Genomic DNA, 18,822 nt, shown 5'->3' on the forward strand with positions numbered 1-18,822 from the left:
AGCAGTATAATATGTCTTAGTAATTAATAAGCAAATTTAAACACATAAAAAAATAGTCTGGTTATATAAAATGCAACAATATTTTGAGCAGTTTAAAAATGTTGAGGACTAAATAAATATTATTTATTATGATTATTTTTCATGAGTAATAAATATAGTTCAAAGGTTAGAGTAAAAAAAAGTGAAATGAAGTACTTGAAAGAAATTTAAAGAAAATTTCTGAGATATCATTTAATGAGCAGGAATGGAAATTTTCTATGCACAATACTAAAGTTTGCGATTAGACGTTGAAGATGCTCGGCTTTGTTGAGCGGAGCGCTTGTCATCTACTCAAGTAAGCACTTTTTAAAATTGCTATATGTGATTTTTGGCTCTGACCTTGGAATGATCTAGAGAGTTGCGATCGCGTCCTCTTTTCTTATCAGTTGCGACCAGTACGTCAGCTCACGCTAACGCTCCTCTGACTCAAGCCATCCAGTTTCTCAACGAGCTTTCCAAATACAAGTATGTGTTTGGCGATAATTTTAAGGAGTTAAAAAAAATAATTGAATAGTGCTCATCTATTTTAGGTGTGCACTGTAACAGTTTTTTATTTATTTATTTATTTTTAAAATATTTAAGCGTATATTTTTTGCTTGTTTAATGACCATCATAACGCATTGGGTAAACCTCCAAACCATGATAGTCAGATTTGTATTAAAATAATATGAATTTTAATGAATTCGATGGTATAAAATAAAATATATTATATAATATATAATTTTTAATCATAAAATTAATTTGTTATTTAAAAGTATACCTAGAATTTTATTAAAAAATAGTATTTATATATTGTATATATTATAAAAAAATAATGTTATTATTAAAGCTCATATAGCATTATAGCATATTCATCCACATCATAAAACCATGCACTTTATCTACAATTAAAACATCTAACTTTCTCCACTCGCGAATATGTGCTATGGGAATATTTTCTAAGATACTTAGGCTATATGGCATCGATATTGCAAATGCATTCAAACTCTGCGAAAGTAACTTAATGTTCGATACACAATCATAAGTGTACTTTATACTTACTCTCGCGCACGATATGTATGTGTTCATTATCATAATCATCATGAGCATATTATAAACATACTTTTCCGACAATGGCTTGTTTTTTACATGTAAACATCGAATAAATTACCGGAAACCTTGATTGTGAGAAAAGGCCGACTGATTTTCCTCCGTCTTCCGGTGTTCACAATTGAGTTTTCCATATCCGACCCGATAGGAAAAATCTCGCGGATTTCACACGGAAAATGTATAGTATTTTCATTTTATTTTTTATTATTAATACGCAGAGAACTATCGCAATTAATCGCTTCACTATGATATATAATACATTAATGAATATTATATTTTTTTGCCACAATTACATGTGAACTTTTCATATTGATTTTTCAGTATAATGTCTTATATTGTATGTGTACGTTCGGGGGTAATACTTGTTTTTTATTAAAAAAAATAATTAAAAATTGTTTTTAAATGCAAATTAAGCTACTAAACACTTTTTGCATACGACATTTTTCAGTAAGATTTCATTTTGCTAAGTTATGAGACTTTGTATTTTTACATTGGTCGCCATTTTGTAAAAAAAAATTATATATTTTTTTCATACAAAACGTGTAGTTCTATACGATACTAAAAATTAATTTTTAATCTTTAAAACCAAGCAGTTAAGAGCGTTAACTCTTCTGAAAGTCTCAAAATGGGTCGTATGGGGGTCCGATCGAACTTATACATCGCTTGTTTTGAAGCAAAAATTTTTTTTTTATATTTTATTTGGATGTAGTTTAGGCTTTTAAATGTTTCGTGTATAGCGATCTTTTCGTTAAAATTTAAACCTACTGAGTTACGAGTGTTTAAAATTTTATACTTGTCGCCATTTTGCAAAAAATTGACACATTAGATTTTGCTAACAAACATACACAGGGTGCTTAAGAATTCTATACTGTCACAAAAATTCAACTTTTTTTGATTTCTTTAAGAGTATGTACAATATATTAAAAAATATATTTTCTGTATAAATATTACATATAATTCACTGTTTTGAAAGTTGAATTACAGTCCCTGGATATTTTTAAAACTTTAAGCCCATATATAAGATGGACGACGTCATTTGCCCGCGGACTGAAACGGAGTCTTATTAGATTGTAGCGCTTCGTACGAAAAATACTTAGCCTTGAATCTCATATTGACTGGATTATTGCGCACACGAAAATTACACACAGAAAAATTCTAAATATAGTTGATTGATTAATTGTCAAATATATTTTACTTTTTTTTGTAACTTCTTTAATTTTTTTTATATTTTCAAGTAAAAAGTTGTAAGTGTAAATTAGTAATAAAATTGTAAAATATTTTTAAAGCATGATTTTTTGAATTAAAATCATATTAAATATGCAAATAATATTTATATATATATATATATTTACAAGTTCTTAAATATACATGTGTATATTTATCATCAATGATCAAAATTTTTGCTGTGCAAAATTTTTGTTTGCGCAATAATAGATCCTATCCTTTCTTTTAAATTTGTACCATGTATAGGATATTATAAATAATGATTATTATATAATTATAATTCCAATCGATCACAATGAACTAACTTCTGTCATGTTGCAACGGATTTAGTTACGCTGTTTATATTAATACCCCTAAGTATTTAAAATGTCAAGCCTTCTCATTATTTTGACCTTTATTCTTAGTTGTAGTGGGTGAATGTCTTCTTTATTGCTCACCTTGGTCTTCATTATATTTATAGATACGTGTGTATTAAATACAGAATTAAGATAATGCCTTTATTAAGGATAAAAGCTTTATGACACTTTCTGCTAGATTAAATGTGTTATCTGAGTATCAAATGTTATTAATAAGTCTTCCACCCCAGATATAAATGTAATTGTTCAAGTTGGGGTCCAATTTTTTTAGAAAGGCTCACACACAAGTCACAAGCGACCTCATCTCGACCCAAACGGAATCTTTGGCTCAATGAGCCTTGGTGAGAACGTAATTTTTCCTTTATAATTTATTCATGCGATCTTATTGTTGGAAATTATATACGCGGCGCCCATTGTTCTGAAACTCAATATTGAGACAAAAGGTGTATGTGTGTACATTTTTTTTATATAACACACGTTTAGCGTATCACGTTATATAAGGAGACGAAAGGCGTGACGAAATTCGCTTAACAAAATTACAATGTCAACGAGATGTAATTAACAAAACATAATAACAAAGGTTAAAATTTAGAAAGTTGTGTAAGCGAGAGAATGGTTGTTTGGGTTAGGGGTCAGAATCGACCTCAGATTTCCATCAAATTACACCTGATTGTTTGAAGAAGTTCTTTGACACGTATGAAAATTTCTTTGACACAAATGTTTATACATTGTAGATAGAATACACTCACTTTCCCTAACTGGCATATAACAAACTATATGTAAAAATAAATCTATTTGGGTTTATTTTTCACTTAAACTCTATTTATAATTAAACATAATTGAAGTACGAATATTGCTTCAAAACTACTTTTGTTTTTCTTTCAAGTAAAATTTTAATAAAAATATCTATAACATAAAAACACTATACACCTTAGGATATATTTTTACTTTGCAAAAGTATTAAAAAAATCATTTATATGATACGTAGAAAAGTAATTTTTTTAGCTTAACATTATATTAGGTAGTCATTCGTGCTTTGGCCAATAAAACCTGAGGTCATATTGTATTAAATCTGTGTTGATGCACAACTGATATTTAAAATAAAATTGAGTCCTAAAATTCATGATGACTTTAACTTACACAAAATTTCATTTTTAATGAATTTATTTTAAAAAAATGGCTAACTACGACCACTAAAAACATTTGTGAAGTAGTTGATGATTTATTTGATATCCTTAAATGTCAAATATGCTTTAAAATTTGGAATTTGAACGATAAATTGCGATAGCTAGAATAATCCTGGAAGCGAAGGACCAGCGAAGATAGATAATTTTGTCCTCTCTGCAAAAATGAAAGTAAATAATACTCAAACTATCTATCAGCTGGCCCAAAAACTACATTGAGACGATTGGGAAAGTCTAGAGACATGGTGTGTGAATTCCACACGAAATGATAATCGGCTCGTATCCGCATATCCCAATGTTGCTTGATTCATTTTGATTCCATTATTTAAGGTCTATGATTTTACTCTTTAATACCCACAAAATTCAGATGAAAAGCAGGGGCAAACGGCTATAACTAAATTGATTTCTCAACAAGATAAAAAAATGTTAGAAATAATCCTATGATCGTGATAATGGTCTTTAACCGTGACACGCCTGCTTTAGAAATTTTTCGAAAATGATTAGCGCGGGTCATACGTGACTTTTTCCGGTGCAATTTCTCCTGATTATGCAAAAATTCGCATAGAAAACTTGGCGACAATTCGAGTCACGAGCTGCGTTTATCTTCCGGAATAGTAATTTTAAAAGAGCAGGTATATTTTTCGAGATAAAATTATAGTTCGTATAAGATTTTTTTATTATTATTAGCATAATATATTACATAGATAAATGTGAATATTTTACTATTGATGCCTTGAAAAATCAAATCAAAAAGCAGTTTTTGTTACTACATTAACTTTTAACAATCTGTGACTTAAATAAACCAGATTTACCTGTTAACTTTTTTTTAGGCATTTGAATTATCATATTAATAATAGTAGTTTTTTATTTACATTTTTTATTTAATCATCTAAGATTATTTATTGATATCCTGAGAATATTTATAATGATGATTAATTGGATTGAATGAAATATATAAGCAACTATATAATAAAAAAATATATAGAACATCAATCAAGTCGTACACGAGCACTCTAATAACCGTGCAAACGTTACAAATTATTTTTTAATTAATCAAAAACAGTTATGCCACCTTTACGAGAAAATGTTTATTGCCAACATTGTCTGATTTGCTTTTAATGACTCAAACTAGACAAAACTTGTAAAGTACTAATAAAGAATGCAAGGACCCTCTCACGCTCTAGATTCTTAGAATCAAAAAAAATATTTGAAGCAAAAGAATGACATCTCACTCTGATTCTGAAACATGCATGACTTAATAATTCATAGTCGGTTATGGTTGCACGCGAAACTTAAGGTCGCCGGTTCGAATCCCGTTGGTATCATTGGTTCAATGACTCTTGGTTACGAAATCAGAAATTCGCGTTCGACAATAATACATCTGATTAGAATTAAATTTATAAATTCAATATTCGATCAAAAAAATAATATTTGGTAATAAGGTTCTCTATTATGCATGACATTGATTAATTCTAGGTCAAGTTTTAGATACTGTATGCTCATTATTTTTGTGTTTTTGTATGTCTCTGATTATATTAAAAACCCAATATTTATTAAAAATATATAATGATCTTTAATTTATTGATTAACTAACGTAACTAACGAAAATTATAGTTAATAACTTGAATCATTAGCGAGCTAGTTAATTTATCATTAGTGAAAAATAAAACAGGTTTTCCCGATATTTTCTCTCGTTAGTCTTAAAAGTGTCATTTTCGCAACACACAATCCGTAAAAATATGTCACGCTTCGCTGCTGAAACTATACAGAGTGACACAGAGATTTTAAGTGTGTCGTCAAACACACAATCGAGACCATCCGCACCAAATCGATTCTAATAGATTAAAAGCTAAACAGTTTGAGAGCCGCCGGCGCTTAGCGGTAATCCGAATTAGCGTTGGCCAGCGAACAATGAACAATCGGTTTACCGAATTATTGTGACAAATATAATAATTTACAGTTATAAAATTTACACACGCGAGTACTGGGTGTTTACAAACATTATAACAATATTAAATGCTCGTTTTTGTCGTTGATTTTTATCAAACAGATATTGCAACGTTTCGTTCTGAGAAACACAATTGTTATCGTGTAAACCACATGCGTTATTTCATAAATTGATGATGTAGCTGACAATAAGATGCTGTGTCATTGTGTGTATTCAATTCTGCTCATAGACTGTTGGTATAATATTGACTCAATCGAGATTCGAAATCGCTTCTAAGAATCGCCGGTAAAAGCTTTCATATATATTTATATATATACTTTATATAATACATATAAAATATGTATGTTAAGAATCGTACATACTTTTTCACAATAGCTAAAAAAAATGTTTGGGCGGTGTGTTCAATAATCAAGCTTTTTAAGTTTATAAAACTGTCTATATTGCTATAAATTTAATGTAATCCCATAAGATTCGTAAATAATCGTTTTTGGCTACGGTCTTCTATCGTCCATTTAGGATTATTTTGGTCCATGAAATTGAGGCGTTTAAATACCTATATTTTTGATCTCCATTAATTTATTAAATTATTCATTTAATGAAAAAACAGCTTTATCGTATTTTTTCATAATTCATTAAAATTGTGAAATTCTGTAAGTGAGACATAAAACTGAAATAAAATGTTACGCTTTTTCTCTAATATTAAAAAAGCCGATCAATATATTTGTAACATTTAATTACAGAATTACATAGAAATAATAAATTTCATAAAATTTTAAATTAAAAAATGGGGTATTACCGTCCCCCGCTTCGCTTAAACTGTATTAAAAGTGCTTAGAAAATTGCAAAAAATATATTGCATATATTATAGCACTCTGTTAGGTAAAATTAACTATAGAACTATAAGCTAGATTTTGTATAAATATTATATTAGTTAATTTAACACAATTTTCATTCTTAATTTTGTGTTTTTATATTTATATAAATAGCATATATTTGGAAGAGTTATATGAAACATTTATTAAAATTAAATAATTAATGATTATTAATAATTAAAAAAAATATTATTATTATTAACTATATTTACCAATTATTTTTGCTCATAAAAATATATAAAAAAATTTTTTTTGAGAAGTTATCTAATAAATATTTTTAAATAATATAGTACTAATGTTATTTATAATATTTAATAATAGAACATGTACTTTTAATGAACGATAAAAATAAGCACTGTAGATTTTTCTTTGTATAGTATTTTTCATTGTATACTTAAACAAACATCTTTAGGGTCTAAAGGCTTTAAATGTCCAGTGCTTTGCATTCTTTCTAAATCTAATATGACAATACAAAACGAAAAATAATTTTTCGTCTATTGTCATTACCATTGCATATTTTGTTTATTCTGAAACTGACTAATAGTTAAATGTCAACTAATTACTCTTAACGAGCTACAAACAATAGCGTCAATAAAAAGTAACGGTTCAGTCACATTTTTACCAAGCAAAAAACTGTTAATTTAACTGACACATATAACAACTAAAAACAAAACAACTTGTAGTTATTATGCAGTACACTTCTTATCATCTCGGTAATAGTTAAAAGCTTGCGTTTAACCGTATATCGCGATCGCACATTAAATAGTAATCGTCTCCGGCGCCGATTACTTTTTCACATCACTAACACTCGCTCTTGATTCCCCTGAGAATCGTCTATGTGTGGATTGTTGGTAATTTCGTTTTATTGTGTTTCCGCGTTGAAACAATCGCAAAATGTCGATCATGCAAAGAGCGAGTCGTGGTATTATAAATCATAATGTCGGCGAGAGAGAACGGCCTTGCGGGAACAATTTTTTTAACGATCGGGTAGGGGGGAATATTTTTTTTATAATTATCCATTTAAATTTTATATATATGAAGTAAAATTAAAAGCTATTTAAATTATATTAATCAGATTAAAATTGTATTTAAAAAATAAACTTCTTAATACCAGAGTTTTACTTTTAATATTATTAGAAGTAATTTGATATGCAATTCAAACTTATTATTTTTGTGGCAAAAACATGTTTTTCAGTTTAATTAATTATTATATATTAATAGTCAACTCTCTAAACAACAATTATATACAATTTAGAATAACAACGAAATTCTTCCTGAGTCACTACACCAAATTGCAACGATTGTCTTACATAGTTCTTTTGAAAGAACCAGCAATTACCGTACATGGGAAAAAACTTAACCCAGCGAACGTTAAAAAAAATGTTAAAATATAATTTTTCAATATAATATTATATTTTTTATGTAATTTTCCTACCCATTCACACGTATTATTTAATTGCAACAACGCTCTATGGGCCAATTTTGTATTAATTGCACATTGTTCGGCGAGAGTAACGCCTTATTAATATAATAAAAAGCATAAATAATTCATCGTCCCAATGTTTCTATATTATTTTATTTTAAAACAATATCGGAACAATCCGCAACCTTCGATTGTCACGAATCGAAGATCGTGCATTTTGAGATGCTGCAACAACTGTGTCAAAACCCTCAGATCGTGTGGAAATTTTCAACCTTGATTCGAGTTTCAAAAAGTGGCTGCAGGATGTTGTGCCTCGTTCTCAGAACAATTGTCCGTGATCCGTCTGCGAATTCGATTATGCTAAATGTGACCCTTTAATTATATTTTGGTTTTAAAGGTCTCGGAGAGATAGATAACACAATCGGAACAATCGGCAACAGTTTCTTGGTACTGTGTCTTGTTTGTTTGTCGCATCCGGTATTGTTTTAGGATGCATGGTAATTAAGACACAATGGAGTGATTGAGAAACAGATTTACATTATACGGACATGGCTACAGAAACATCAGTCTATTAGATATATTGAAACTCTTCTTACTGTATAAATAGGTTCGGCTTTTTAAATATTGATTTTGTGGGGATTGGTTTTATTCTTGAAACTCAATAAACTAGACAATAGCGTAAAGGATGGGACCACACAAAGGCCCTCGTTACGACTAGAAAAAGGGGTTTCACATAAATAACATGCAAGGATTCTCCGGTGCATTGAATGATTATTTCTTTGCTATGAAAGCAATCTAATATTTTTTACCAGATTTCACCTGCGTCTTACTGGCTGTGAAGTCACGCCTCTTAGGGTTACTAAACCATAAAATTTATTTTCTTTTTGCATGTTGTTGAACCTTATGGTTGTAAATGTTTTGATAAAGGTCTTTAATTTTCGATGAAACTATAAGTAACTTAAGCTTGTAGATTTATTAATAAATTTATTGACACGCCATTAAATAATTATTATTGCTATGAGTCAGATTAAGATCGATATTGTTTGTGTCCTTACGGACCGAGTGGTACAAAAAGTGATATAATAATGCTCCCAGAACTAAAGAGTATTTTGTAACAATATATAAATTATAATGTTCCCCATTCCTTCCAGCTTAAAATAACTTCGTTGCCCTGCGGTTAATCTCCGAAAGAGCACATATATCTGTAATAATATTTAATTAATTTATACTGTATCTTATACTATTAATTTTATAGCATTTTCCGGTAGTTTCTTAACACGTTTCTTGTAATTAAACCATACTCGAAAGCTTTCTTGAAGCTTAGGCTTTTTATTAGTATGGGATTAACTTCTTTCATTTTTATTTTCTTCAAAGGAAAATCGAATTGATGTGTTGCTTCAAGAAACGACTATTTTTCCTTCTTTATTTTTTAGACATGATGCTGGAAATGATTTGAAAACTTTTGTTAGGTTATCATAGAAGAGAATGTAATAGTTTTTCGTTTATTATTTTTTGCATATTTTACATTTTCTAGTTAATGTGTTATAATATATGCATTGGTAGTTGTTTGGTTTTTGTGTTGCTTTTCAGAATGGTCATTAAAGTTCTGATTACAACTAGATATAGATATCTACTTAATATTAGTAGAAGGATTATATGTGGCTTTTGCATAAACTATTTCATTAAACTATGTTATAATATTAACATATAATAAAAAAAACAGATCAAGTAATTAATGATCATTGATTAAAACTACTGACGATTAAATTAAATTACTGGTCAAAATCAAAAAAATTACTGATTTAATAAATATCATGGCAACACATATAGCCATAAATCAATGACAAAATCAAATATAACGCATGGAATAGCGTAGTCCATGACGTCCCGGACTAGAAACTCTGAGGTTGCGGGCTCGAGCCCCAGTAGCTGCACTCGAATTTTTATTTATAAAAAATGCGCTATTAATAAAAAAAACAGCCCCTGCTCTAGTGACATCTATTGTTTATAAAATTATTACCATCAGACTTTCAGTCTGATTGTTTTATTACTATTAGGTATTTATTATATTTTATTAATTTACTTGGTACAGATTTACTCCGTTGTAACGCATTGGGCTTACGCCTGTTAGGTTACAACGGAAGATTTAATAAAATAAATAAATAACCAAAAACTTAACATGTTAGAAAAAATGTATTTATTGGAACAGATTTATTTTTAAAAAATAAGCAATTTTTTGTGATTTATTTTATAAAATCATTATTATATTTTAGTACCAAATTACTGCTTTGAATAAATTCAGCACATACTATGCACTCTAATCTATAATAGCATAAAAATATATACCAATATATTAACTAGCTGCTATTTACACTACAAAGGGATGCTAGAAAACTAGCATCCCTTTGTAGTGCAAAAAAATCTGCGCGTTGAAGATGTACACTCAGTGTACATGTGAAAAAAAGTGTTTAAATTAGTAATTCAATTTGTTTTAAATTTAGGAATATTATTACGAAATAATCTTTATAGTAAGTAAGTTATTGAAATTGATCTGTAGAAATGCTGATATTATTTTTACAGAGTTAAGAACACTGTACGTAAACATTACTTTCGTGCAAAGTAAAAAATCTGACTAGCAATAAATTTCAATTTAATGATAAATTGATAGTCGATTTTGTTGTCAAAATATTTTTTTTGTCACTTCCGATGATTACTTATAAATTGTAATTGTCTAATGTATTATAAGTGGAAGAATATCTTTAATATTCACATTTTATTCGAGATATTCACATCAAATAATATCATGTACACTCGGTGTACATCACAGTAAATAAAAGTTTAATCGATATTTGTTCAACAGTTTGTTAGGTTAGATTCAAATTATATTAATTCCTAATTAGTTTAGTAAATTTGATGCTTATTTTGTATTTCTTAGATATTATACAATATGTTTTTTTTAAGGATATGCTCCAATTTAAGGAAGTGCTTCTTGAATACTTAATGATATTGTCTTTTCCTCTCATGTTTGTCCCTATCTTCATTAATAATATGGAAAACAGCTTTCTATGTGCGTAAATGTATACATAACATAAGCTCATTTAGTATAAATCGAATCCTTAAGAGCTAATAAAAAATTTGCATACACACTCATGCGTGTATTTGATCAGAATTTATCGATTGTCTGTTGTCGAGAGCGACCTCGAGCGCCTGTTGTGACCTCTCGCCAACTTAATTTCATCTCGAATATTTGACCTCATTCTTCGGCAGTTTGCTCATTACACATTTTGCCATCACCCAGTCGGTGTTGTGTTACCCACGCACATTTTTTGTGTTGTATTATTATTATTGCAACGTAAACAATATTTTAAATGTTGAAATTTTTAGGGTCACGAAGGTGTTTGTTCTGTGAAAATCATCCGATGGCATTGCGAATTACTGAGATGCGCTTCAAAGTTTGCCTCGGGTCTTAAGACACTTGAAACAGGTGTTAAAATGACGTGGATTTTTTTGCAATAGCTGATAATAATCTCAAATAACTCTCGATCTTCTATATAAATATATTCATTGGCATCAACAAATCGATTTTAATTTAAGATTTCCTGAAAATCTTGATTAGAGAATCCCATGTGTTTTAAATTTATTACATTGACTTTCTATTATATATACAACTGATACTTATAGAAATAGAAATATGACTCCATAATCTCAGAGGCATAATTCGGACGTATAGAAGTCTGCTTTTAATTGGCGCAAGCCTAAGATTCTTCAGCATGCCACGGGCGTTATTCTTCTGCTTCTTCTCCACCTGATGAATGGACTGATGACACACACATATGCACACATATGAGCCGCGCTGGGTGTCCCGCTGACACGGTTTACACAGAGAGCTCTCATTCGCCACACGCGTCATCCGGCATTCATTCCAAACACCGGTTTCACCGTTAATACTGGGTTTGGGTCTGGACCGAAACCACCTGATCGATCACCACCATCCCAAATATAGCGAAAGGAGGAGGGAGTGGTCAAGTGCAGCGGCGAAAGCGCCAATGCAAATTCCATAGACCGGAAGTGTGAAAATGTGGCGAGTCTGTATATACAGAATCCTGAAATCATCTGGCTTTAGATACATATTTGGAAATGTTTACCTATAAGGTAGCTTCAAATTCCATCGTAATACGTGTTAAATACAATTATTTTGACTCAATTAATGAATCTTATAATGCTCTAATTTTTTGTGCTCCATATGCGTAATTGCTTTCTCTCGCAATATTAAGTAGCAATATGCGTAAAAGTGTATTTAATATGATCCTTTGCTTATTATTGATTGACTTAATTGATTTGTGTAATTTTTAAACTTCTTATGTTATTATTAAAAGTCGATTATAGCCCGCAATGCTGAAAAGTTTGCCTATCTCTGGAGTATACTAAAGTTCTATAAATTATAATGATTAATTTGTGACGTTTTAATAAATGAACTTAAACCTTTGAGTGGTATCGCCGTACATGTACGGCGTTTTGAGGTACTCCAGATAGCTATATATTTACATATATAACTACAGACATAATAAATATAAAAGATTATATTTGTATAATCCTTTTTTAAATTTGATTAAATGTAAATGATTTCTGTAGAAAATAATACGAATAAAATTATTTTAAATTTATTTTATAAAACATATTAAGAGCTTTTTAATTGATTTAAAAAAATCCACAAAACCCGAATAATATGTAAAATAAATTATTAAAACATACTAATACAATCACTATTTTTTTCTATAATTTACTTTAATTGCAATATAAAATAATAATAAATAAATAACAATGGTAATAATTATGCAAATATACGTGAAATTAACTCGCCACTTAAAAGGTTAATGTTCATTTGTGGTACTGTGTATTATTTTAATTAATACAATTTTTTAAATATTAATTATTTTCTTACAATAATACGTGTTTATTGTCGTAGATCTGTGCTACGTAGTATCCAAGTTGTCTTAAAGATATTGTTGAACTTTTGGATTCAGGTGACTCCTGAGTTAATAGCGAAGTTCCAAGTCAATAGCGAAGTGGTAAAAGTAGCAAATTCAGACTAAGAAAGTCTTTCGCTCTTCCTACTCTTGATTGACTGGCCAATGCTATGATTCAGCGAGGAAAGAGATTATTTGTTATTGTCTACTAAATATCTTGTATCACACTGACTAATAAAAAGAAAAGGGAATTAGTCTTACATGCTTTTAGCAAGTCCTTGTGACAAATTGCGTCGCATGTCGTACTATTATTTTCTATTATAGAGATTAATTATATCGTAACGATCTGGAAGGTTTCAGACACTATTTTTATTTAATTTTTCAACGGTTCTGTTAAATTTAATGACTCGAGAATGGAAATGTTTCATTTAATATAATTTAACAGTAGCAGAGCAATTATAATTATTGCTATGCAATGGCTTGAGCAACCATTATATTTTAATGTAAGGTGTAAATAACAATAAAAATATACAGTGTAATGTATCTTTTCATACCATTTATATTCTTAATATATAACTCAAAGTTAGAAAATGAATTTAGTATCTAATTTAAATAAATAAATACTAATGCTAGATCCAAATTTGAGCGTACGGTATTCGTACACTCAATAGCTGCGGTACCTCACGATAGTGAAGAACAATCATTAATATGATATGTAATCATCATTATAATTTAATTTACCTAAAAATTTAAATGAATGGTGACACCTATTTTTTTATACAAACGATTACTGTACTATTATATTTAAGAAGCAAATAATATCAGACGGGTCCAGTCTGATCGATGATGATTAAAATACGTTACATACTTAGTATGCGCGAGATTACTATTATTATTTTTGATTGCTTGTGAATCTATCGTTATAACATAATTGGCGTTAGTCGTACATCTACAAGTTGTTATTGTAACAATATTAAAAATAAAATACATGTATTTATTACTTTGTAATATAGCTTTAATCAATATACATATGTATTATATTTTGTAACAGGTTATGTTTAGCTGCAATAATCGTACACTTACGGTCTTTAATTTATTGTAAGACTTTGGTATGAAAGTTCACTACAGTTCTTATCTTAAAAAAATGATAACGGAAGTAGTACAAGCGCGATAAAGCAACCAGTTGTGCCATACTGGAAGACTGATAAACAAAAGCAACTGACACATTGCAAGCGTTTCCTTGTTCAAAGTTAAATTTCCTTCTTAGCAGTTGCTCTTGAAGCGACTGCTTTCTAAACTCAACCGGTCACGTGACCGCTCTGAAACGACAGGACACTCAATTATGCTGAATCGAAATCATTCTCGGTGCGTGCAGAGGAAGTTTCCGCGAGTGGTGCTTTGGCAACCCGCGTGGTATGGTTTCGAAAGTGATCTCTTTTCTTATTCGCAATCCGTTCCGTTTGCGGACTTTAATTAATGCAAATTTATCTCTCGGCTACACACACTACGCCGCGTATTAATCACATTTTCAAAAGAGCGAGTAAATTCTTCTGTAATAATTCCGCGTCCGAAATTCGCGTATGAGAATCGGGTCAGAATTCAGTGTGAAGACACACCGAGAAAACTTTCGTTTCGGTGATCTGTTGTCACATTGGCGCGATTGAGCAATCTATCCAATTGAATTTATTTTTTCTTGATTGTGGTGGGTAATTAATTCGAAATAAGTAACGAGGTGTCGTGCGTTGCTTCATAACCGGAGTTGATCTAAGCGTAACTCGAGAATTGCAGGAAGTCATAAACCAGTATGTTGCTAGTTCATTGATATTGTATTTAAATATAGTTCCACTTTGGTGCGATCTAGTTTATCGATTAAATAATATCAAATAGCATAATTTTAATCCATAAATAATTTTCTAAAATATTTTAAACATTTTAACTGACTTCAGACTCGAGATAATAAAACATCTGCAAGTTGATTTGTAACAGCTCTTAAAAATGCAAAAAATAGACTGGGGTGTATTTTATTTTTAATGTATATTTTTTAGATTTAGATTAAAAAAAACTGTCGTTAAAACTACAGTTTAATCATTCACTATTTAATTAGAATAATTTTTAATATTAAAAATAACATAACCTCATATATTTTTCTTACGATTAAATATAGATCTTACTAACATATATATAATAAGAAACACAACCAAAACAACTTAAACACATTTTAGTCGTAAATTATATATTTAGCTTCCATAAAATGTCTTTCGCTTGTATGCTATAAGTATAAGTTGCTGACTATTGACCTGAAAGTCTTGGGTTTGATTTCATGAACTTCAGTGTTTTTAAATTTCTATTTTATCTGGGAAATCAAAATAAGTGATTAATATATAACTCCTATAGATCATCATATATTCGGTTTTCTTCGATTTTCCTAATCTCACGGATAAATATAATTATAATTTTTTAAATAAAGCTTGCTCCTACTTCAGCTTAAAAAAATCTTATATGTTTTCGCAATGCGAGAGGTTTTAATTAAGGGAATCAAAAGAAATTATTTTACACTATATTTTTTATTGTTTACATAATGGGAATAATGACGCATTGGTCAAATTTGTAATAAAAAATAAAAATAATATATAAAGTTTATGACGTCAGTGATTTTTTGTAACATCAAATACATGCATTAAATATTTATCATACAAATTATTTTTTGTACATGTTATTATGTAATGCCATCATACAATAACTAAACTAAATCATACTTAATATATTAGTTAAAAAATAATTTAAAATGCTTGCTTAAATAAATATAATATTAACTTATAGTCATAATTAATAGTCTAAAATTTATTATATAGGCGTTTTTAACTTTTATTAACCGAAAGTTTAGAAAAAACTTTCTTAATGTTAGTTTTTTGTATTTACTATTCTTCAATCGTTTGACATGCTTAAATCACTGATTATATATAACAATTCAAAGGGTTTTATGTTATATAATATTGTTTATGGAATAAAGTGATATACAGTAGCATAAAAAAATAAAGAAGACGATAAAAATTTTATTTATTTATTTTTTAATGTCTTAAAATCGTCATCAAAAGGCACCCATACGTTTTATTTATTGTTTTTATGAGTATACATAAATTATGAAGGAGAAAATAAATATATTGTAATCGAGCGAGCGCGGAAAATTTCGATCTGCTATCTTTCTAATAAAATGCACCTCTGGTATTTCGATTTATATAAATAAATAAATAAAAGCAATGTTAATTGTATTATATAAAATATTATCTTAGTGTCAAACTAGTGTTTTTTTAATATTTTTTCAGTATTATAAAATGTAAGAACACAAAATAAAATAAATCAAAAAGAGTGCTAATCGAAAATAAATTTCTCTTTTATCACTACCTGCTTTTAATGTAGCTGTAAGTGAACCCCGTTCAGTCTTTAAAATTGCAATGATTATAAACCATTAACCTTAAACCTGAATTTTTATTTTTCGTAGAAAAAATATTTTTGTTCAAGTATTTTATTAAGTACATTAAAGGAGCATGAAAAATAATTATTTTTTGTAGAATTTTTGTGTTTTAAAATAATGTGGTTTACATTGAAATGTACAAAAGGTCAGGGTAAAAATAAAACTAAAATGGCTTAAAAAAACAATCAATAAATTATTGTACATTGCAATGTGCACTGGGTCTGAGGAGATTAAAACATATTCATAAAAATTCAATTTTTACAAAATAAAACATTTATTAGAATTTTTTAAATTTCTAGAAAAATAAATATTCATATGTTTTTTCTGAGAAATTATTTAAAAGAACCTTTATTTATAATACAGTAAATATCTTTGTACGTTTTCACATTATTAAATTATGATAATCACTATAATGTGATTCGAAAATCTGATCAGAAAAATTATATCTTTTATGAAAATTTTAATTGCTTATGATATCAACTTTTTCAGTTAATTTTTTGTCTGAAAATTAAATTAAATTAATAATTAATTATATAAATCAATAATCATAACTTGTTTGAGCAAATACATTTATACACATGAGCTTCTTATAAAATCTGATTTTTGCCATATAATAAAATTTATAATATTTAAATGTGTTTTTTTGTTTTAATTCACAGATAAACATCATGACAGTTTGAGCTAATCAAGACACATGAAGAAAATGCTGTCCAAACGTGATGTGAAGAAGTCCTACTATGTGTGGTTTTTGGGTGCTCAAGAAGCGAGGGTTGCTAGGGGAATCAGGCCAGCCCTCGCTGCTCTGCATCGATTGGAGAGAAGATCTCACGACCTTGATCCCTTTAAGGTCACGCTTCAGGTAATTATGAAACGAATCACATCAATAAAATAATAAAAAAATCTCACGATCAACTAAAAAATACAATGCGATGGGCTCATAAAGCAATAACGTAACTCAAGCTAACCTCATTGTATCAAGATATCTACAATATAACCATTGATGATAAAATACAATTTGTCATGTAACGGATCCGATCGTTATTAAATTAGGGTATTTTATGTGAAATTACGTGACTCGAGCAGAATCGATTTGATTTGATTATAACTGGACGCTGTGGAATTTCATAAGATGTAAAAAAATGCCTTTGTATATTGGAATTTTTATGGTGAACTATTATAGAAATTAATGCACTATTTTTTATATAGCTCTATATATAAAATTTATGCATATAATAAAAAAAAAACAGAAATTCCATTTCTCATGACGATTTACATAATTAATTCTTGCAATGTCTAATTAGGTGTCAAAATTAGCGAATTTTTAAAGGTCATCAAAATTTATTATAATGTAAATACACTTTCTTTTTATTATATTTATCTTAACAAGACATACTTGGGGGTGTTTTAGAGATTCTAATTTATTTATTAAATCAAAATTTTATTATTTTATTCTAATATATGTTACAGTGAATGTGTATTATTAACGAAGATAATTTTTCACTAGTTTAATTATTATTTTAATAACTTAGTCAGTTAAAATGTATCAAACAATTGATTAATAATTTCACTGCTTAGTATCAGTAAAACAGATGATCTGGTACGCGTATTTTCACACGATCAGAGATTCGAAGAATTGTAACTTCACATCGTTTGATACAATACTACTATATTTAAATTAAACTAAACATAAACCTACCTGATGAGAAAACGAAAACTTTAGTTAGTTTTTAAACTTTAATTAACTCATGTTGGGTTAGGTTAATTTTTTATGTTAGGTTTGAACAGAAAATAGATGTTTCGCCATTTTTTTCATAGACATTTTAGAGTGCATTTAATTTCACTAGCGCCTGTCAGTTAAATTATATTTTTTTAATATAAATATAGTACATCAACCTGTGAAAATGTATTCGGATATGATTTCACTGAAAATATATATTCACTATAAAATTATCAATTACATTAAAAAAATATTATTCTAATACTTATCGAATATTGTATTTTATAAAAATAGACAGTGGAAAGACAGGATTTTATATAATATATATGTATAATTTTTTTTTTTTGATAAAAATTCTATTATAAGACATTTATTTCTGATGCTTTAATTTAATGACATCATATGTTTTAAGTGGTTGAATAAAAGCCTATTAATCTAGCCCTGACTTTGACTTAGATATGCCAGAATATGACCCTGACATAGAAGTCGAAACGTCGGAATGTAAATATACTATATATTCATAAAGATCTG

General features: G+C 28.6%; 1 protein-coding gene across 3 annotated transcripts in view; it reads left to right on the forward strand.

Annotated features, from left to right (window-relative positions):
- Positions 1–18,822, forward strand: part of LOC148238205 (uncharacterized) — a 56,897-nt gene that overhangs the window by 15,498 nt on the left and 22,577 nt on the right. For all 3 annotated transcript variants that reach the window (XM_088205651.1, XM_088205653.1, XM_088205652.1), the window contains exon 2: positions 17,234–17,433. In XM_088205651.1, coding sequence (XP_088061777.1) covers positions 17,269–17,433 — 165 coding nt within the window. In that variant the 5' untranslated portion in view covers positions 17,234–17,268. The remainder of the gene's footprint in view (positions 1–17,233; positions 17,434–18,822) is intronic.

This window comes from Plectrocnemia conspersa, unplaced genomic scaffold (assembly GCF_051122295.1).
Source record: "Plectrocnemia conspersa isolate PC_06_02 unplaced genomic scaffold, ASM5112229v1 ptg000002l, whole genome shotgun sequence".
NCBI lineage: Eukaryota > Metazoa > Arthropoda > Insecta > Trichoptera > Polycentropodidae > Plectrocnemia > Plectrocnemia conspersa.